Source organism: Cololabis saira, chromosome 17 (assembly GCF_033807715.1).
Source record: "Cololabis saira isolate AMF1-May2022 chromosome 17, fColSai1.1, whole genome shotgun sequence".
Lineage (NCBI taxonomy): Eukaryota > Metazoa > Chordata > Actinopteri > Beloniformes > Belonidae > Cololabis > Cololabis saira.
The window spans coordinates 24,278,965-24,301,430 of NC_084603.1; the positions used below are offsets into that span (position 1 = coordinate 24,278,965).

Sequence of the window (22,466 nt, forward strand, 5' to 3'; positions counted from 1 at the left end):
AAATTTTCACTTGAAATAAGTAGAAAAATCTGCCAGTGCGACAAGATTTATCTTATAAGCAAAACAATCTTGTTCCACTAGCAGATTTTTAAATGAAAATCGACTTGAAACAGGTGAAAATTGTTGTTTTTTTTTCCAGTGATGAGTCTTGTTTTAAGTGTAATGAGATTTTTTTTTAACTAAAAATGAGACATTTTAACTAGAAATAAGACAAATATTCTTGTTAAGATTTTGGGTTTTTGCAGTGTATTATGTCAGATGTGCTGTATTATTGCCACCTTCCACCTAATACCATTGTTTTGTATTGCTCTAAGAAAGGTCTTCTGCCTGTTTGCGAGATATAGATGAAAATGTCAAAAGGCTGTATTAAAGGAAGGCTAAAACTTTTATTCCTTGTCCCCTACTGGATTTATTCTCTAAAATTTTACTGTTTATTGTCCCCCCCAACTATGAAACGGGATTTTCGCCCCTGTATATACCCCTGTACAAAACATCCTCCTTTCAGAAATACAGAAATACACTCAGCTGGGAATGTTTGTATAATGACTACAACTCTAGGAAAACATTAGAGATTTTAGCCCCCCTAAGGTTTAGGGAATTTTATACCTCTCTGGCTTTTGTGTTAGCTGGGCAATGTGGTACCATCGTGTATAATCTCAATATTTAAAAAATACTTTATATATTATTTTAGAAATAAGAAGGGTGAGTGAAATTAAGTAGAATCAAATTATATATTTTTTAATTTCATAAAATCAGCTGAAGTCTGAAACTTCAAATTAAGATAAGATAAGATAAGATAAGATATCCTTTATTTTCTCCCTCAGTGGGGACACTTATTTTTGTTGTCAGCAGTACACTTAGCACACACAGGCAGGGGAGGTTGTAAAAAGACTGAAAAGTCAGAATAAAAAATATATAAAAAATACAAAAAATACATATAAATACATATAAAATTTAGTAATTAATTATTAATTTCAAATTCTGTTTTAATATGTTACACAGGGATTTTAAATTAATATAACACCCTTGTGGTGTGAACTTCATGTGTAAAATTGTGTAGTGGGCTGCTTAATGTCCCATTAATCCAAGTCAGTTATGTACGAATGAAAAAAGAAAAAAAATAGGAAAAATGCCCTTAACAATTGCAACTCAGAAAGTATATTTTGTAAATTTTTCCATTAAAAAACAACAACAAAAAAGGCTGAAAAGGTACAACCCAGCTTCACAGCGGCCGTGCGGCTGAGTTTAATATGACACCAATAAGAACATACTCTGAAATGATAAAGGTATGCCTACTATGTCTATATTTAAAGGCAAAGGAGCTTCAGCTAGTGCAAATCAAAGGTTAAGGTTCCTGCTGTGTTGTTTGTCTGCAGCAACCAGTATGTGAAAGCCAGGAAAAGATGAGGAAATAATGATAGACAGACCTAATAAAATAGACCACTGCCAAGCAAAAAGGAATTTTTGGGCATTCTGTTTGCAAGGAATGTGGATGGTAATACCTCTGATTTTAGACCAATGTGCTGGGAAATTCATATATAGAAAGAAGAAAAGAAAAATGACATTGGAAACAGCTTTTTACTTTTGTATTTGAAAAGTAGTAGAGATCTACAAAAAGTGTAATTTACAAGTTTAAAATACAAAGCCTGAATAAAAGTTACAATTGTTAAAGACCTGAGTAAGCAGCACTCGTTACACACGTTCATTTCGGCTTCTGCTTCATGGTTTTGTACCAATCAGGAACTTTTTTATTGGTCTGCAAACAAAACACAGGAAAAAGAATGAGTTATAGGACAACACAAGGACAACACACCAAGTTTCTTTTTTCCCCACACGATTTAAGAATATATTCTACAGCATATCTCTCAGCTAACTCAAATTAAACTAAACAACAACAAAAGCTATTTATAAATTCTTGCCAATCTACCCCGATCTTTTGTCTGAACATCTGTCCGAGCAGGTTAAGCTAGTGTGACTCAGAAATGGGTGTTGCCACATCAGACACTCACAAACACAGTCGGTTTGGGCTTGTTTGGCGATTCTTCTTCTGTGTTCCTGGTGATATGTTTGGACTGCTGCGTTCCCGTACCAGACGTCTTGATACAAGCTTTATTAGTTTCCAGCAGGTTTATAGCTTCTCCCTGTCTGGACTGCATGCCGATCAGGACCTGCTTCATCATTGCCAGCTCCTGATAAATTCAAAGTTTTGTGTAAATAGAAATAAAATATTAAATGACTGGAAGTGCAGTGTCCAAACGTTGTTCTTCTGGTTTAAAACAGCCCTAGCTCTTATCGCGGCTGCTTCAGAATACTTGTTTTTCAAGAATCTGTTATCAGACGACCTGTAATAAGTTCAACCAGCTCAAGGGTCTGCAGGACAGAGGGGGGGACTCGGGGCCATTTCACGGTTCTATTTATCACCTCTGAGGACACGAGCATCGGCATGTAACACGCACTCATGAGGACACATGCATAGACACAAATGTACATGCAGGCGAGTGGCATCCCAAACAGCCAAGCTGAGGAACAGCTGTGTGTGACAGTGCACATAGTTTGTACAGCAAACGGCTGGCTTGGACACACACACACACACACACACACACACACACACACACACACACACACACACACACACACACACACACACACACACACACACACACACACACACACACACACACACACACACACACACACACACACACACACACACACACACACACACACAATCTTGAAGGAAACATTGCAACACAGTGCAATAATGCATCCAGAGTGATAACTGGGTGAAGAATAGCAATTAGCTTGTAAAAGAAAATGTGATAAGCAACAAATTTGTCAGCAAACATGCTTTCAAATGTAAAAAAATGTTTCCTTTCTTTAATGACAGTTGAATATGTTTAGGTTAGAAGCTTTTTATAAGACATTAACATCACTTTGAGCTCTAAAAAATTATTTTTTCCCCTCACAGCCTTTCAGTGCTTTACAGTCCGAACAGTTCACTGACAAATGAATCGTGATTATTGTGAAATGGGTCCACTGAATATCTAAAATAATAGCTAAAATAATCTTTAAAAAAAGTAATAAATAAACAAAATCAAGTTATCCAAGGAACGCCAACTTGGGCTTCAAGAGATTGTCCTGCAGCCTAAGATTAATTGAGAATATAATCACCTAATCAAACAATAAAGAAAGTTATTAAATGCAACTTCAACATGTTAAAAGAAATAGCCCACATCATCATCATCATCATCATTATTATTATATGTACCTCTCTGTGGTTGAGAAGGCGCTCTAGATCGGCTGCCATGTCGTTTTTCACCTGTTGAAGAGCGCTGCGCTCTTTCCTCAGGGAGCTGGAGAACACATCAGAAAACATCCAGACATTGGATCTTCAGCAAAACTAACTTTACTACACTTTCATGACTTTTTATATGAGTGTTACAATCTTTAGGCAGCATTTTCAAGAATATTTCAGGGTGGGACTGGCTATGACCAACACTGAATCATATCTGATGGTGAAGTTAAATCTGAATATAATATAATGTATCTAACTGTGCTGAGGGGAGGAATAAATAAACATTAGAAACCAGCAAAAATGAGCAACAATCAATCTTAAAGGCAGGCATTTGGGGTTTTTTAGTACATCATTTCATAAAGAGTTAATCCAAGAATTAAAAACACATTTTTAAAGATTTACAAAAACAACATGATGGCACTTTTTAAATGTTTAATCCCAAAAATGTACATACAGGAGCTTGTAAATGGGGTGATGGCTTTGAAACTAATCATCTTGAACTGATCTTAAAACAACAAATAGCTTCACTGCAATCCACTGGGGAAAAAGATCAAAACTTTTCTCAACAAGAAGATTTCAGTACTAGAAGCCCCTGTGAGCTGTGTCTCTGCTGTTAAAAGATAGCAGCTCACAGCCACAGGGAAACTTCCATATCTCTGACACGCTGGGGGAGGCTAGGGAAGCTTGACAGCATTTAAAAAGGATTTCTCCCCCCCTCTCCTGCTTGCCTGAGGTAAGCGCTCAGTGGTGGTGAGCAGCAAGAAAAAACCTGCAGTCTGTCAGCTTGCATATTTGTCAAGCTAAAATACGGAGGGCGACAACAGGGATTTAGGCCAGTGTCAGGCAGCTGTAGATACGCCGATGTGAAACAGTAAGTGGACATAGACAAACCTGTACAAGGACAAGACGAGGGACAGAAGATGGAGATCAAGATAAAGCTGAGACACCCAAGGGCAGGGAGGTTATGGGAGTAAACGGCCAGATAGAAACACAAATGACATTAATGGAGAAGAGCTGGAGAGCAAGAGTGTACATGAGCGTGTACCTGGCTTCATTCTCAAGAGAGGAGACGCGCTCTTGCAGCACGCTGATCTGTGCATCCCTTTGTCTCACCGTCTCAACCAGGTAGCTATACGGCTGCTGCGTCTGCTGCAACAGCTGGTTGGCTACAGACAACTACAGATCAAAACACATGTGGAGAAACGACAGATCAGTGAATCAAGTGGAAAAGGACATCCACTTGCAGAATATGATGTTGGCAGATATATGACAAATTTTATTTACATGAAAAAAAATCTCTCAATAACTGTGAATGAGTAACTCAACAAGTCCCAAGAGGCATATCTCGAACTTCATCAGTGTGGTATGAAGGCTCATAAATGTGAGCTTTTATTGAGGGCATATCTAAGTCGTATCTTTTATAACATTTTTATTAAAAACATCCACATTGCTCAGGCTGTATTGAACTTGAAATCAGCCAAACAATAGATAAAATCAGGGTGTTACACATTAAACCGCTTTTACAGCCAGTCAGTAGTGAGTGTAACTAGGTGGGAGGGTAAGAACAATAACGAGTAACTCGGGACATTTGTGTAGGTGGTTGTGTGGGCAACACCCTGTCGGTTTTTCTTTTGAAGAAAAGAAACTACAAGTTTTTACTCTCTTCATTCATACTTGATGAATCACGAGGTATTTCAGAGAAGGACCAGTCAATCACAGCTGACAGCTGAAAGGCCGGCTTATTTAGTCTCAAGCATGCTACCCGTTTGATTCTGGCTTGCACAAGGCTTGCACAAGCCCTGCCCTTGTTGAGATTATAATAGGCAGCGAGGGAAAGCAAAGCGCACGGGCGGCCAGGGCCATCGTTCTCTTAATTTCAAGTCTTAATGGATAAGTTTTAGCTATCGGCGCACGAGTGACGGACATGTGACTACATGAAGTCACACACACACACACACACAGACAAAATATACACACCCAAAGTTCAAGTCTTATTGTTGCAGGCTCATGCACGTGCTGTGCTACACACAACAAAAATATGAGGATTGGTGTGGTGGAGCTGTTACGGTTTTTGGCTCTACTGCCCATTGTGTCAACAAGCATGACAGGTACAAGATTAACTTCGTACTCTTCTCATTCAAACTTTGTGGTGTCTACTGGCTGCTTTTAAATAACCTGTCATGTTGCTGATATGATTTGTCAAAGTGGACTAAGAGATTTAGCGCAATCTTTTGAAAAGAGAGAGAAAAAAGTGGAGTGGGGGAGGAGGAAACTCCTGCTCAGCCCTGAGGTTAGTGATGTTATCCATTGCTATGCAAAAGTTTTATGCATGAGATAACTTTCAAAAACAATGCCACCAGTAGCTCTTAAGCATTATGTATTAACTATTAAACAAAGCGAAGCAAACTGACAAATCCAACTCAATACAGTGTTTTTATTAAAAGGTACTTGGTATGTATATTATTCCAAGGGGCTTTCAACAGTTCTGTAATTTAGAGTTTTCCTCAGTCGCTGTTGTCTCTTTCTTCCACACCGACATAACATTACTATAACCTCTGTGTGGGGGGCCTTCCACCTGTCGCAGGATTTGCTGTTCTTCCAGTCGATCAGGATGTTTGGAGTCACTGTAATTATGCAACTTATGCAAAATTGCAAATAACCCAAAACTTCGCAATAAAGTGTCAAACAAATCCATAAGCTACTTAATTAATTAACCCCTCCCCACTCCCCCAAATTAACAAAATTTGACTGAATGACAAGGATGCAGAGGTGGTTTCTGTTCACAGAGTGAACAGAAACGTGTTGTGAGAAGATAAATGATGGGTGATGACAAAGAAGCAAGCCACCAAGCTTTGCTCTGTAATAAAGACTCTTTCATGACAGAGGGGTAAAGGCTGGTTGTGATAAATCATTATAACTTTGATAAAAGCAGTGCAGCAGCCATAATCTCCGTTGCTGTGGGACTTTTGTGGGGACGGAAAAAAAAGCATGTGCTGACTCGCAGTGTTCCTTTTGAAAATTAACAATAATTTAAACTTCCGCATCCCATTAATGACAGTTCCAAGCCAGACACCCATCTGGTTATTGTGTGTGTGTGTGTGTGTGTGTGTGTGTGTGTGTGTGTGTGTGTGTGTGTACCTCCTCAGAGATGTGCCCTGTCTGTGACTGGTGTCTCTCCAGCTCTCTCCTCAGTGATGTGTTCTGTCTCTCAAGCTGCAGCACCCTGCGGGCCAAGTGCACGCTGCACAACAGCCAAAGAGTTGAGAAAATTCCAAAACATGACAACATTTACAAGATCACACTTGTGTCTTTTTCCACTGCCCTTCTTTCATACGTTTCAAAAGGAAGATTTGACCTGAAATGATGTCTGTTTTGTCTTTTTTTCTTAGAGTACAAACGATAACAATGGAGATTTTAGAGGACTTCAATGACTGACTGAGATGTGAAGTGTTTCATGCACTTTACCTTTGCTTCAGTCTTCTTTTGGCCGTCGTGGGAACATTAGCACCGTAGCCATATGAGAACAAAACCCTCTCTGCCTCCTCCTCATTCTCAACTAACAACAGAGAAACAAACAGAGCATTGTCGTCGTTGTTTACTTGAAGAGTTTGATCATTGATTGACGGAGTCATGTGTATCTTAACCTGAAAAATGTATGTTTAAAAGGACATATATTTTAATAAGGGACATATATGAGCTTAGATAATTGTTTTACATCTTTGGAAATGCACACAATATGTATAATTTTAAATAATAAAAATCAAATATGAAGACAGATGTACAATATATGCAGGAGTGATGATATTTATGCCGTCTTACAGTTGCAGCTGACCCCTTGAGGGCAAACGAAATGCTTATATGACCCTCACTAAAAATTAGTTTGACAATCTTGTGTTTGTCATTCAAGATGGCAAATTTATTTTCTATCTTTAAATAATTCAAGGTCATAGCCTTTTTGCATGTCACTACACACAATTATCTGATGGAAGTCAATTCAGCTCCCTAGAAATTTGCAATTCTGCTTTAGTCTTTCTGACTCAGTAAAGTGAATACGGTGCAGGCTTCTGCAGAACTAACGCTCTGATCTTACTTTCGGCAGCCTGCATGGTGACTTGGTCCAACTCTTGCTCGAGCTTTTCATACGTCTCCAGCCGAGATGCCTGCTCGGCATTCTGAGCTTGAAGCTTCGCCACCTGCTTCTCAGATGACGTTTGGAGCCTGTAAAACTCCTGGGTGAGGAGCTGAGGGATGGAAGGAGAAGAGAACGGGGGATAACTAACCGAATTTTCCTGCTACATTCATTTTAAAAAGGGGAGAACATGAAAATAAAATTGTTACTGAGTAATATTGCAAGTCCAACCAACCAAGAGTAATATTGTAATAATGTAAAGGATACGTTCCATCAGTGTAATGAAAGGATGGATAATGGATTAATACCTAAACTGATGATGCAGATTAAATTTCAATACCTGATTGCATTACTTTACTTTGCAATTAATTTACTAGTAATTCAGCAGTCACTGTTTTACCACATTTACTAAACGAGACTAGAGAAAAATGTGGAAATAATGTAATAATGCGTCCTAATGTAAAGAACTCCACCAAAATGAAACAGGAACAAAGACCCCCCCCCTACATAAATCCCATCTGTGCCACCTGTACATTCTGCTACAATCAGGTTGTTATTCACCGTGTCACTTATCTAACATATGAATGTGCCAGCAACACTGTATGCTCAAAGATTTAATTCAGTTTCCCTTTCTCTTTTACAGTTAATACTCACCAATCATTATGTTGACAACGGGATTAGGAGAGACTCTTTCATCTTTTAATTGTACATAAAATGTAGCATTCCATGCTTGTTTATCATGAAATATCTATTTTAATATCTTCATGTAGAATTGTGCTGCAACCTAACCTTCAAACCGAGAAATAATGCCAAATCAAGGTGAAGTTAGCAACTCCATTACCTCCAATTTCTTCTGCTGTTTCTCACACTCCACCTGGCACTGGGCCAGGTTCTTAGCCATTTCTTCCTTGAGCATTTGAGAACGCTGGGATTCTAAGGAGTGCAGCTTGGCGTGGTTGGACAGTTCTGCCACGCGGCTGTCGGTGCCCAGCTGGAGCTGACGGAACCTGGAGCACGGATGGATAGGCAAAGACATATATTAACCCACTTCAATACGATGCTGTAAGCAGGTGGATTAGTGATTATTGATTAGCATCAAGCACCTTCTGCACCCTTATTTAGCTAATTTAAATTATTATCAATGTTTTCTATTAACAAGTTTCAAACATGCCTGTTTATGTTTAAGTTCATTCATTTCAAACAAGACATTCCAGGCACTTTTCATAATTTTTTTCTGTTATCATCAGATATTCATTCTTATTCAGTTAGAGGTGGGAAGAACTTTCATTTACCTCTTTGTCGTACCTGCAGTCACCAATCCTTTATCAAATTCCATGGCCCTCAACTCTTAGATAGATCTCTTAAGTTAGCGTCATCCTTAAAAATGTTTAGGACCAGCTTGGTGGGGTATCTTTTATATAGTCAAAATTAACAGGCTATTCGTACTGAAATGAAATTGCCATTTCATGGATATTTTTGTTTGGGTTTTTATTGTGTTTTTCTTTGCTTCTTTTACCTTTTCTTTTTCCTTTCTATTCTTTTTCTATTGATTGATTTGTTTTGGTGATTTGGTATTGAGGGGGAGGATTTTTTATAAGCCCTTCGGGCTTCTTTTCCTCTCCTGCACAAATTATTTGTCCTTGTATGATAAAATTACTGTGTTATCATTGTGTGCAAAATAAATAAATAAATAAAATAAATAAATACATTAGAAATACGAGATCAGGGTCTTTTGTGCAGTTATTTTATATGGACAGGCCTCGGTGATAAAGCCGTGCACAGTCCACCGCTCACAGAGGCCAAACTCAGCTAGAGTTTCAAAAATATGTTGGAAGGTCTTCTTTCATGTTATGTGGATTAATTATTATAAATGATGGTTTGCTCGATTGCTTGAACGTCTAAGAAACCTGTAGGAAAAGGATTATCTGCTGGGTTTTGTGCAATGAAGAGTTTGAGAGGTTTTAAAGTGGTACGCGAGAGTTTGGCTACTGCAGCATTATATTAAGACACCAAAAGAGAAAGCCAAGTCTTAACTTCTTCAAGCATTTCTCAACAGTGCCCGAAAGCAAAGTTTAATCTAGTTTGATATTGAAGAATTCTTATTGCCAACAGCAGCAAAGGCCTTTAATTTAACAATTTACCAATAAGAAAAAAGCTAGGAGACTAAATGTATCTTTCATTTTCAGTTTTCATGAGAAACACTTGCAATATAAAGACAGCTAGAGGCACTGTGGTATTAAATGGTAAGAGATCCACTTTTATATTATGCATTTTAATCTTATCTGGGTTCTACAAAACACTTAACATTATGATTCTCTTTCACACAACGAAGAGTGCACATTTTTGCAAAAAACATACATGATCAGAGACAATCCGGGGTCCACATGTGAAATATTGAACATCCAGCTGGAAGACAGCCAGTCCACAACTACCCAAATTAAAGACTTCTGGACTAAAAAGCTATGAAGATGTTACTTTGTGTCCTACAAAAATGATTGACTTCATTCTCTGTTATATTTAGATGATTTTATTTTAAACTAAAAAAAAAGTAAGTGAAAGGTTGATTCATTGATTGAATAAAAATGTTTTGATGTTGTAAAAGCACGAGCAACAATTTTTGAGGCTTGGTGCTTATCCTTGGGCAGCTTTCAAGCATGCACACAAGCTCCATCAAGCCATGGAGGTTGGTTGGATAATATTAATAACTCTCGATTACAGCTGACCTGATGAGATTTCATCATCCATAGTGCCCAGGCCGGAGCTATGCACTCACAGTGATAGACATGTACACATGGCTGACATTTTATGCCTCCGTTCAGAAATGCCAGTTGCCATCTAGAAAAATGTAACTCAGTTCAAATAAACAACAAAAACAAAACTTATTTATCTGTATTTACAAATGTCAATTTTTAAGTCAATATTTGCAGAAATATTAAGAGGGTGTTTTCTTGTGTGTTTTTTTAAAAAAAGGTTAAAAAAAAAAAAAAAAAGACAGCCATACTCAACAATTTGTTTCGAAATTTATTTTTACAAAATTAAAATCGCAGGTAATGATCTGTATTGGGGAACAGACCACGTAGGTTCAATCTGATCCTCGATGCCTCAATTATCTGATGCCATTTAAAGCTTCTCCCCTTCATTCTTTGGCCCAAAAATAGGGGCATGCGTGGGGTTAGGGGTTAAGGGCTTGAGGCTAGCATCTGTCATTGCTGGCCATCGATGTGACGCAAAGAAGGAATGTGATCGCAGAGAGAGAGAAAGAGAGAGAAAGAGAGATAGAGAGAGAGAGAGTGTGATTGCTAGGGAGAGTGAAGATCCATGTCTCTGTGTGTGTGTGTGTGTGTGAGCGAGTGTGTATGGAAAGACCAACAGCTGGTGGTTTGGATTTAGAGAAATGACTGGTATGTAGTAGTAAACCCGGGACAGGGACACCACTACTGCTGCTACTACTACTGTTGCTGCTGCGTGTGCACGTCTCCGTGTTTCAGCTGAAGATACAGTAAAATGTTCACCGTGAACGGCATGAGCATGTAAATCAGAACATGTACATGTAAGTATGCTCTTTGCAGGTAAAATGTTTCAAAAAGAACAAAAATTTGAGCAATGGGTCTTTTGATTAAACATAATTTCAAAAGACCCAAAGAAGCAAAACTCTGACTTCCATGGAACCTTCACATCATTTAGTTACAGCAAAAGATTCCTGGGATCTCCAGAAAACACTAAATCACAGCTGACGCGCCCGCAACATTCACCGGTGACACACTGCAACAGACATACGCACCAGAGCAAGAACACCTCGCAGCTTTCAGGGAAAAGCAAAGGAATTCAAGCTGAATCAAAGCTAAAGTTACATCGACACATATCAATCATACTTGCTTGAGGACTAATTTTAAGATATCACATAGCTAACTGTGAAATGCACCAGCTGGCTCCTGTTGCCCTCGGGAATAGCTTCCTAACTTTCCATAAGGAGGTACGCTACATTTAATTACAGCCTTGGTAGTGGGAATCCTAAATTCTCAGGATATCTGACACGTCAAACACGAGTACAGTTAAAAGTAAATAAATAAATAAAGCAACACCACCTGAAATCACTGCGATACATAATCTGGTGTATTTTCAAAAATAGGTAAAATAGTTTCCAGTAGTTAAAAACAGAAGAGCAAAGTTTTTGAGTCAGAGGCCATGGGTTTAGTATGTGGGACGCCTGCTGGTCCAACTGAGCTACTGGGGCCTAGACTTGAAATATGTTTTCACTATTTAAATACCACTGTGGGATTTTGAGTCACATCCACAAAAAGTGGCTAAAAATGACTTCCGCTTAGTTAACTTGGTGAAGAAGTTCATTTAGAGGCAGGTCCATGTCTAATCTAAAACAAGTTCTTCACATTTTTACAGAGAAGCAGATCTCAGCCAGTAAAACTGGGGGCACCAGTTCTTTACTGGTCGGGAGCGAATGCCTGCTTTTGTGAAGCCAACAAACTGTTACAATGAGTGACTGAACTCTCACATTGAATCTGTGACTGTTGCCCTGGGGTGACAAAGCTGGCAAAACAAAACAGAAACTACTGTTTGATAGTGATATTAACATGTAAATAATATTAATTAAAAAAAAACATCTGGAAGATACTGGTTCTTTGAATGAAAGAACCAGAAAGCTTTAATATTTAATATTTATTTATGTGGGTGAATGTCGTGCCACAATTTTTGAGTGTGTTCAAAGACCCCGAATATTCTGTAACTGTGTATTTCGATACAAACAAATAAAATCTTGCAATGCACAAAATTATTCTAGTCATAAGATGTAGAACAAAGCAAGTAGGTGTCACATTTGTATTCAACAAAAACTTGTCACAGCTCACGCCCAGAGTCCCAGCTTCTCAGCCTTTTCATTTTAAACAGGTAAAAGTGGTACAGCCTACCCATTTCTGATTTGTATTTTTTCCCCCTCTGCTGCTTTACGGTAAACAGTTGTCTCATATCGTTTTATAGCATCTGGTGTGTAATTGGTGGACGGCTGTCCAACAAAAAATAGCGTTGGCAAATGTTACTCATCATGCCGCCCTCAGTGATTATGAGCCAGTTGAATGCCTTCAGCTACTGAGGATCAAAGCCACGCCTTCTGGGTTTTTTGTAATATTTGAAAAGATGAATAACATTTTAAAATCACATAACTTCAGTTTTAATGCAGTAACCTCCTCAAATTACTTTTTGCCTTGATTCCTCTCTCTAACTTTGGTCCTCACTTGTGCTCCGACTCTCCTTCCACAGGCAACCGTATCACATTTTCATTCCTGATAAATTAACTGTGTTTTTTAAAAGGAACATAATATAACAGTCTCCCATATTAGATTTATTATGTCTGCTCTATTCACTATTTCATCCCTCACTGCAACTCTGTTTGTAAAAAGAACACTGATGGGATGTAACGTTAATTCAGGAAACATTGAGAGGATGCGTGTGCCTGTTCTATAAACCAGGTTGCTGTTTCAGACGTCAAACACAACAAGCTCATACTCGTTTGGAGATACTGTTTTCCGTGAATTGAAAATACTATGTATTTCTCAGAGGGATGAAGCAGCACAAATGTGACGGATCTGGCTGTCTTACATTTTTTTGTCCAAGAAAAACCCTACGTCTCTGTCCCTGACGCTTGTGTCGATGTCTGGAAAAGTAGAAATTTTCTCAACCCCTGACGGAGGCGATGCCTTCAATGTGACACGGTGGAGCCGGAGTTCGGTTTGCTGTTGATGTCTCCAGTATGTGTGAGTGATGGCTACAACTGTTGCATAGCACTGTACTTACATTATCTGCATCTGTATTTATATACCGCAAAATATTTAAAATATTAGAAGTGGATGAACTTGCTTTGACACCTTTTATTGTGCAACTAAAAGTCTTGTAAAAAGATCACTAAGATCGATTTTAAGGTTCTTTTACTAGTTTTAAGTGTCTTAATGGTCTTGGGCCTTCTTATTTGTCGGCACTACTTTTACCCTATCGACCCTCGCGGACCCTGAGGTCCTCCGGTGCCTTTTAGCGATACCAAGAGTTAGAACCAGGACACACGGGGAGGTGGCATTCAGTTTTTATGGTCCCCGATTGTGGAACAGCCTCCCGGAGAAGCTCAGGGCCGCAGAGACTGTTGATGTTTTTACAAAAAGGCTCAAGACCCATCTCTTTAATCCGGCTTTTAACTGACTCATTTAACTCTTTTACATTTTTTATGCTCCCCCCTATTTTTATTGGATCTTACTACTCTGTTTTATATTAATCTTTAGTTTATCCTGTTTTATCATTTTATTTGCATTGTCTTATCTCAATGTTATAGTCGTTATTTATGGTCTATTTTATACATTCTACTGTCTTATTCTTTTAGTTTTTAATGTCTTGTTTCTAGACATACTTTTAGGATTTTATTTCATGTTATACTTTTTAAACTCTTTTAGTGTACCGTATTTTATCCTGCTTTCTTGTAGCTTTTAGCTCCAGTGTTTCCTCAAGGGGAGCCTCCATGCTGGGAGTGACTCTGGCCTGCAGGAGTGTCGTCCTGGGGGTCGTCCTTGCCTGCAGGAGTGTGGAGCTCTGCACCACGGCTTTACCGCTGTGGTGTGGATTCCTCTATCTGTCCGGGCCGGGATGGTCTCTGTGGAGCCCCCCCTCCCCCCCCCCCTGTAGCTGCGGGCTATGAGACCTCCTGGCGTGGACGGCTCCCTGATACCATTTCCTCACAGGGATCCTCGGTGCTCAGCCATGTCTACACCGTGTGTCTGCGTGTGTGTCTGTGTGTGTAACTTGAGTGAATTGTGGTGTGCTTGTGTCTGTCTGTGTGTGTTCGGGGAGGGGGGAGGGGGGCAGGGTATTAATACGCTTCATGTTTATTTGTTTTATGTAAAGCACTTTGTGTTGCATTTTATGTATGAAAGGTGCTTTATAAATAAAGTTTGATTTGATTTGAAAAAAAAAAAATCAACTCCATCTGACTGAAACCTCACAACATATATTTTTGTGTATGAATGGAAACTTAAACTCACTGCTCCAGAAGTTGGTCATATCTGGACTGAGTGTCCCTCTCAGCAGATACGGCCCTGTCCTTCTCCAGCACAGCGTTGTCTCTAGCTTCACGCAAGTTCCTGGTTGAATACATAACAAACACATATTAAACAAAACAAAAAAAACAAATTCCCATCCCAGGAAATTAATATTATACATAGCAAAGATATTTTATTCTTTTGAACTCATTTTGAAGCTCATCTATAATGAAGAAACACTGGTGGAGCTGTTTATATTTGGATATTTTCCATGAACTGACTTATATAGTGGATTATGACAGTTTGGACAATTCCGGTCCTCCTTTACACAATCCCCTCAGCTCGTAAATATGAAATATGAATATTTTTTGTGTCATAATCAGTCATTCAAATATGATGAATCATTGTTGGATTCTCAATGATCTGCGAAAGTGAAAAATCATGATAATCAAGCCATCGGAATTAAATAACATCAGTCCTAACACAATCTCGACTCTCGACTTAAATAATAACTGGTTATTTATGTTTAAAAAAGGAAGTTCCCAATGTTTGAACCACATGCATTGTGCATGTTCATAGTTATTTAAGAGTGAAATGGAAAAAGAATGGTACCTGTTCTCCCTTTCATACATCTCTCTGGACGTTCTCTGCAGGTTCTCTATCTCCTGACTGGTTTTCAGCCTGATGTTCTCCAACTCTTCTCTCAGTTTGTTCTCATACTCTGACTTGTAGTGATCTCTGTGTTGGAAACATTGTAGAAACTAAAAATCCTGTTCAAGTCAGATCAAGGGTAGAATCACTTACACAGGAGGGAGTAAATACCGATCTAAGTCGAAACGTTTTCATTTTACTAGTGATTTATTGGTGTCACACAAACGTTTACGCACAGCTCAGACTCTCAATTTAAAAACAAAGTGAAACTGGAATATAAATTGTTGGTGACAGGAGTGAATAAACAGAACCTGACCTGGATGATACATATTTTTCATACACGTCCTCTCTTGCTTTCTTAGTATCTTCTAATTGTACCTAAACCACAAAAACAGAAAGAGCACATGAAAGGACTTCCTTGTGTTAATGTATGCCGTATCTGTCAGACCGGTACGGTAAAAACCTGCAGCCTCTCTAGGCGATCTTGCTCATGAGCACAGCGAACGCTGAGCTCCATGTTCTGCTTGTGTAGGTACTCCTTGTCCTTCTGCAGCAGAGTCACTGACTGCTGCAATGTCGCCACCTGGAGGGGAAAAAGAACAGTTAACCCAGGAAGTGAATATTCAGAAAACTACATTTAAAGAGCATGTAGGTGAGTGTGCACCTCATTGCCGAGTGTCTCCCTCTCTCTGGTCAGGGCAGCGTGTGCCAAGTCTACAGTCTCGAATCTCCTCTTCAACTCCTTCAGCTCTGCTTCAAAGTTGTCACGCTCGCTGAAAACCACAGTAAAAAGGAATACGTGTCAACTGTCAACTTACAGAAGCTGTTTTTAAAATATTGAGCATTTAGTGACCACAACCTAACGTTGTTTTTATTGTGTAATTAAAAATAATTACATAATATTCTGTACGATATCATTCAGTTTTGATTCATAGGGTCATAATTTGATTTACGAGTATTCGCTTTATTCATAAAAGAGTACTAATCCAGGCTTCTGTTTATATTAAAGCAAGCAAGCATCCTTTTGCTATTCCCTTTGTGGGGATTGTCAGAGTGGATCATTGTGTTCTTCATATTGATTTGGCATACGTTTTAAATCCCATGCCCCCGCTGACACAACCCTCCCCGTTTATCCGGGCTCGGGACCAGCACTGGTGGTGGCTGGGGCAATGTGAGCAATGTGGGGTTTGGGGTCCTGCCCAGAGCCACTCTGGCTGGGATGGAGCCTGGGACTGATCCAGCAACCTTCTGGTTGGAGGGTAACAGGCTCTAGCTCAGAGTAATTGTAATTACAAAACAGTAAAACAAAGAGGTAAACATTCTCCAAAAGAAATACATTTGGATAAATGAAAATGATAGACTCAGACTCCTGTAACAATTCAGGCGTCATCATAAAGATATTTTTTTTGTTATATTATTGCATTCTTTATATATATATATATATATATATATATATATATATATATATATATATATATATATATATATTCCTGGTTTGGATCCCAGCTGGAGCTTTTCTGTGTGCAGTTTGTACACAGATGGGGAGTAAGTCAAGTTTGCCAAATGAATAAAATGTATTGGAGGGAAATAAAAAGGGGCATAACAAATCTAATTTGAAAATTAATTCTACAACCTTTGTAAATAAGAATTGCAAATCTCATGTGAATCCTTTTTCCCCCAACCTTTTTTTTTTAAATCACCAATCAAACACCCAGCTGCATATTTTGTCATCTAATTAAATAAATTAACAATCAGATGAAAGCTTGATCAATTTTACAAACTTTACAAATGTTTTCATGCTAATTTGCAGATGCTGTCTGTAAATTCTTCTGCATGCATTTTAATGTGGGAAACTGTTTCCTCTCTTCACATCAGTGGCAAGTTGTGTTATAGTTGTGTTACAAACAAAAACATGTACAAGTTATACTTTTCTACTGACTACACAGCCAGCTATGTAACTAAAGGCGTGCCCAGAATGCATAAAAGGAAAGGAGAGCAGCAGACGTGTTAGAGTAAGTTTGAGATTAAGTTAAAACCACAACATTCTGTGTCAACGTTTTTCCTTTTTTCAAGAGTTCATTCCAGATGGGGCTGCGGCACCATTACCGCCGCGTACTGACCTGTCACTGCAGACAAAATTAATATTCCAGCCTGAACGAAGACAGCGCTCTATGTGGTAGTCGAGTTAAATGGCCAACTAAAGTGTAGACTCTGTTTTCTATCACCTGAAGAATCCTTAACAGAATGTATTTTATGTAAGGAGGCCAAATTGAGATGATTCAGGGACCACGTCCAACCCTTGGACCATATTTTGTCCATGCGTGTGTTAGACCCTCACGTTTTGGTCTCCTTTCCAGCACTGAAATCATACACACACCGTTTTATATTTGGGTAGTTGTTTCGGCGAAAGTCTCCCTCATGGATCTGTTGTTTGGTATCGGCCAGCTCTAAGGTCAGTCTCTGACTCCTCAACTCCAGATCAGTTCGCAGCCGCCGCTCCTCCTCATAGCTCTGTGGATACACAAACACATTGTTATATAGTCAGATATGATTCAAACATAGTAAATGTTTCCACATGCACTTATTACCAGAAAAACATTTTGTTCAATTCAAGTTTTAAATGTTATATAGCATCTGCAAATTCTCAAATAGAAAAAAAATCTTGATCTGTTTGGATATCTTTCTAAAACTATTTTCACCTGTCCAAAGCTTAGATGCTCTGTATGATGTCATATTATACTATACTATACTATACTATACTATACTATACATTGTTACAATAGCATCAACCTGTGCAGGGACATGATTTCTTGTCCTGTTTTCTAGCCCTTCTTTAATTATGTAACACAATTATTTTATCAATGTGTCATTTGTGCTTACTGTTACTGTGGACCATAACAAGAGATTGCTTATTTAGTAATTCACACTATTTTTGTCCTAAACACAACATGTTAACATTTTTTCAAAGAGGTTGTGATCTGTGCATGTTTTAGATGACTACAAGAACAAGATGAACATGTTTATCTGAAGTCCAGATGGCACAATCCTTAAAGGGTGAACAAAAAAATATGCTAAAACAGGGAAAATAACTATTCTGAGATAAAATGCTACAGGTATTATTTATAATTTGACAATATAGGAAATAAAGATGAGTGTTGATGTTACATAGGTGCAGTGGAAGCTTGTGTTCTGTACCTCCAACAAAGTCTTCATCTTTGGTCTGTGCAAGTCAAGCTCTTCGCTCAAATAGTTTTTCTGCACATTGAGTTGAGTCAGTTGAGCTCGCAAAGGAGTCACAGCCTCGTAGAAGCGCATCTAGACATAAAACAGACAAAAGTCACCTTGTTCCCCTGCAGCTTCAATAACTGTCTCCTTCAGGCATCAGCAGGGTTCAACATTCACCAGGGAGGTGTGTGTGCTTAGAGAGCGCTCCGACATACTTACAGCTACGTAATCCTGTATAGAGATTTTGTCATCGGGGAGGCTGCGGAGCTCCTGGTACCGGTCCTGGGAGATGTCCAGGTCCCTGAGAGACCTCCGCAGCTCTCCAGCCCTCTCACACAGCTGTCGGTTGGTCTGCTCCAGCTGCTGCTGCCGAAGCAGGATCGCCTCCATCTCTTGCTTTCGCAGAGTCTGCTGTTTCCTTTAAAATGAAAATCCTTGTTAACGCAGTTCCCTTTTGAGACTCGTAATGTTGCAATCGTTACATTTTCTTAGCATTTTTTTTTTTTTAGATATTTTTATTGATTTTGGTTTTAAAGTAAGAAAACATGACAAGGAGATATAAGAACACCATATTCTACACAGAACACACTGAGGAGGAATTCACACACGATGATGAAGCAAAATGAGTAAACAAATATAAGGAAGGGAGAGAAAGAAAGAAAAAAAAAACTGTTAACAGTTGAATGGGTACGTGACCATAAATCCAGGCAGTGAGGTGTTACATATTCCGCTTGGTTCAAACTCAGGTATAGGCTTCTCTAGGGATATATGTCCAGATAAGACCGTAGAGGCCTCTCTGCAAAGTCTGTGCATGCTCTGTTCCAATGTAGTCCAAGAATGGGTCCCAAATTTTATAAAACAATGAGGGTTTGTCCTTAAGCCAGTAGGTCGTGGCTTCCAGAGGGATGAGTTCCAATAAACTTTGTTGCCACTGTGAAAACTTAGGAGGTTTGTCAGAAATCCACTGACATAAGATGCACCTTCTGGCACCAAACAAAAGAACATCAAGCAGTTTTACCATGTGGGGTTTAAGATTCAGAGTAGAATGTAATCCAAGAATACAGGAAAGGGGTTTAAGACCTAGATAAGAATATTACAGAAATTTCATCAGAAACCTTTCCCCAGAAACTTTTGATAAAGGGACAATCAAAAATACAGTGGAAGTAAGACCCATCAGAAACCTTGCATTTGTTACTTTCTTAACATTTTAATAAAAAAAAGTAGTTGGCAAACCTTTGGGCAACCTGATTCAAAATATCTATTAAATTAAATAGGTAAGCAAATAAAAGATGGATCACTCCCAAAAGTATATAATGTAGTTACGGTAGCTAAATTACTAAATTACTTTTAACATGCTATCTTTTAGAGTTTTAAAATAACAACAAGGCAAGGGACCTGAAGCACTGGTCATCCTCTACAATAGATACATAGCTGTCATTCTTTTTTGGAGTTTCACATTTTGTGCAGCCAACTCTTTAAAGTGTGCTGTTTGGGATATTTTCCTACTAAGGTTTGTAGTTCTCTGAGATCCTCAGGCCATCATGCAAATACTGTCCAGGGGTTTTGATATTTTTGTGTCAACTGTTAGGACGGCAGAAAAAAAAAAAGCCCTCTTCATGTGTTGTTTTTTGTGGTCTGTCAACAATCCCATCGTGCAGTTAGGCCGTGGTAGGAAAAATATGTTTGCTCTTACAGACAACATGTCCTATTTTTTCTTCCATCAAGCCACAGCATGATTTCCAGAAAGAGTCATCCTTGTTAAGCGGATCTTTTGCAAACAACTTGCGTCTTACTTTTATAGTTAAGAAACACTCTTTTGTGAAGGTCTTATTTGTACAGGTTTTACTGCTCATTATAACAGTGTATCACTCCAATCTCTGCCTCATGTTCCCGAGTCTCCTGAGCCAATCAGAGATTTTGATTTACCGTTCCAGCAATGATAGGAGCAGTGGCTGCAGAGTTGATTTTTTGTGTATATACAGGATTTACTTGTATGAGTCTGTCATTCTCACCTGTTATCCTCCTGAGCAAGTTTCAGCTGGTTGTCCAGTCTCAGGCCCAACACTTGTTTTTGATGCAGGGCGTCATTCAGCCTCTCCTCCAGTTCCTCAATCTGACACACAGTTCACAGCAGTGTACGTCACACCAGGTCATATACACTTCTGAGACTATGACTCCAACAATATCAATACATGATAATCCCTTCACATACTCACATGGACACTGTCAATGTGCAAAAGGCCGCTGTACTTTGTTTGTTTAGTTTGGTCATCCAAAAACAATGTTATTACATCGGTGCAAGCATCATCATACAGCACACATGGGGAAAACAGCAAAACCAGAGAGGCACTACAGAGATGGCTCAAATAGATGTGACCAAAAAAGGTGTAGGCTGAAGCATGAGCTTATGATGCCTATAACCCTATTATCATACAATCAAAACTAGACAATGTTTACAAGGAAGTGCAGGAAAAAATGTTAATGATTGCAAAGGTGTAAAGTAACTCAAGTACTCCTTACATTTTCACGCAATTATCTGTACTTTTTACTCCTTACATTTTAAAAACAGCCTTGTTACTCTATTTCATTTCAGCCTTTAAAAAAAACTATCCAGTTAAATTGCTCCATCCGGATAGAGTGAATTTGGTTGTGGTTGTTTCAGATGTTCTTGTCCAGTTTTGTTCTTACATCCGTTCCCTCAGATTCCTGCAACTAAACTTGGATGTACATTCCAATAAAGGTTAGGATAAATGATAACATGCCTCTGAAGTTTGACTTTTTGCACCATAACAATACTTATAGGCAACTAGTCATCATATCTCCTGCTCTCTGAAACACATGTTAATGCTCAATAGTACACATATATGGTTCTTTAATATATTTGCATTATACTAAGATGCATTCATTTTCAATGGCTTTTGTCCTTAATGGCTTTTTTCCCCCTTATATTAGTTTTACTTTTATACTTTAAGTAGTTTTGAAACCAGTACTTTTATAATTTTACTTGAGTAAAAAACTTGAGTTGATACTTCAACTTCTACAGGATTATTTTTAAACTCTAGTATCTATACTTCTACCTGAGTAATGAATGTGAATACTTTTGACAGCTTTGACAACCACAAACATACTCTCACACACACACACACACACACACACACACACACACACACACACACACACACACACACACACACACACAGACACACACACACTAACATTTGGTGTCAATGCCACTCTGTTGTACCTTTGACATGTGGTCTGCTTTCATGTTGTCTATGATGAGGTTCCTCTGGGCCAGCTCGATCTTCAGCAGCTGGGCTGAGTGCAGCAGCTCCTTCCTCTCGAGCAGCTGGCGGGTCACCACCTGCTGGCCACCGTGTCGCTGCTCGTCGGAGGAGGACACGTCCTCCGTGGTGGGGACCGTGGTCTCCAGACTGATCTCCTCCGACTCCAGGTCCAGGGAGATGGACATGTTGGTGGCTGTCGGCTTCAGATGCTGCCTCTTCGGCGGCATCTTGCCCTCACTGTGCTTGGACCCGGGGTTTAGTCCTCTGTAATGTCTTTTTGTTTTCCTAAAGTCAACCAGTCCTGTGTGTAGATACGTATTCAAGAGATTATAGTCAATTAAGAGCTCATGGATATCGCGATAAGGACATTTAAACGTCGGGTTGCAGCAAAACCCCAATCGATCTCGGTCATGGTTAAGCGGACAACCGCATTACTATGTAAAAATCATTATATATGACACAAGTGTAACATAAACACCGTGACTTGTGTTTATTTTCAAGAGTCCCGCCTGCAGCCGTCTGCTAAGCGCCACCGGCTGGGCTGGTGCGAGGTGTCGGCTGCTGCAGCGCCCCCTGCCGAGCGGAGCTGGCAATGCCGTCAGCTGCTATTCGGTAGCTGCCGGTTGTCATGTGGTTGCTATGTGCCGTCCTGCAGTACCACTCCTGAACGCAGAGGTCGCTGGAGCTAATGTCACACTCACATCCTTCTTCGGCTTTGTTGTCATCGAAAAATTAGATGGACACCCAAAATTAACAAGAGTCTGAACTATTCCTCTACCTACCTTTTAAAAGTATCGCTGTCATTTTTAGATATAGTTTGTGGTTTTTTATGTGACTTGAGTTGAAAA

General features: G+C 39.1%; 1 protein-coding gene across 1 annotated transcript; it reads right to left on the bottom strand.

Annotated features, from left to right (window-relative positions):
* Positions 1–822: 822 nt before the first annotated feature.
* Positions 823–22,164, bottom strand: pibf1 (progesterone immunomodulatory binding factor 1). Its single transcript, XM_061744683.1, has 18 exons — positions 21,576–22,164; positions 20,344–20,444; positions 18,551–18,749; positions 18,302–18,421; positions 17,484–17,617; positions 15,771–15,879; positions 15,570–15,689; positions 15,423–15,484; positions 15,068–15,193; positions 14,459–14,557; positions 8,266–8,431; positions 7,386–7,536; positions 6,761–6,851; positions 6,434–6,536; positions 4,341–4,471; positions 3,269–3,353; positions 2,010–2,189; positions 823–1,756 (listed from the first exon to the last, which is right to left on the bottom strand). Exons 1-18 carry the CDS (start codon positions 21,843–21,845, stop codon positions 1,703–1,705), a joined length of 2,301 nt encoding a protein of 766 aa, XP_061600667.1. The 5' UTR covers positions 21,846–22,164; the 3' UTR covers positions 823–1,702.
* Positions 22,165–22,466: the final 302 nt, after the last annotated feature.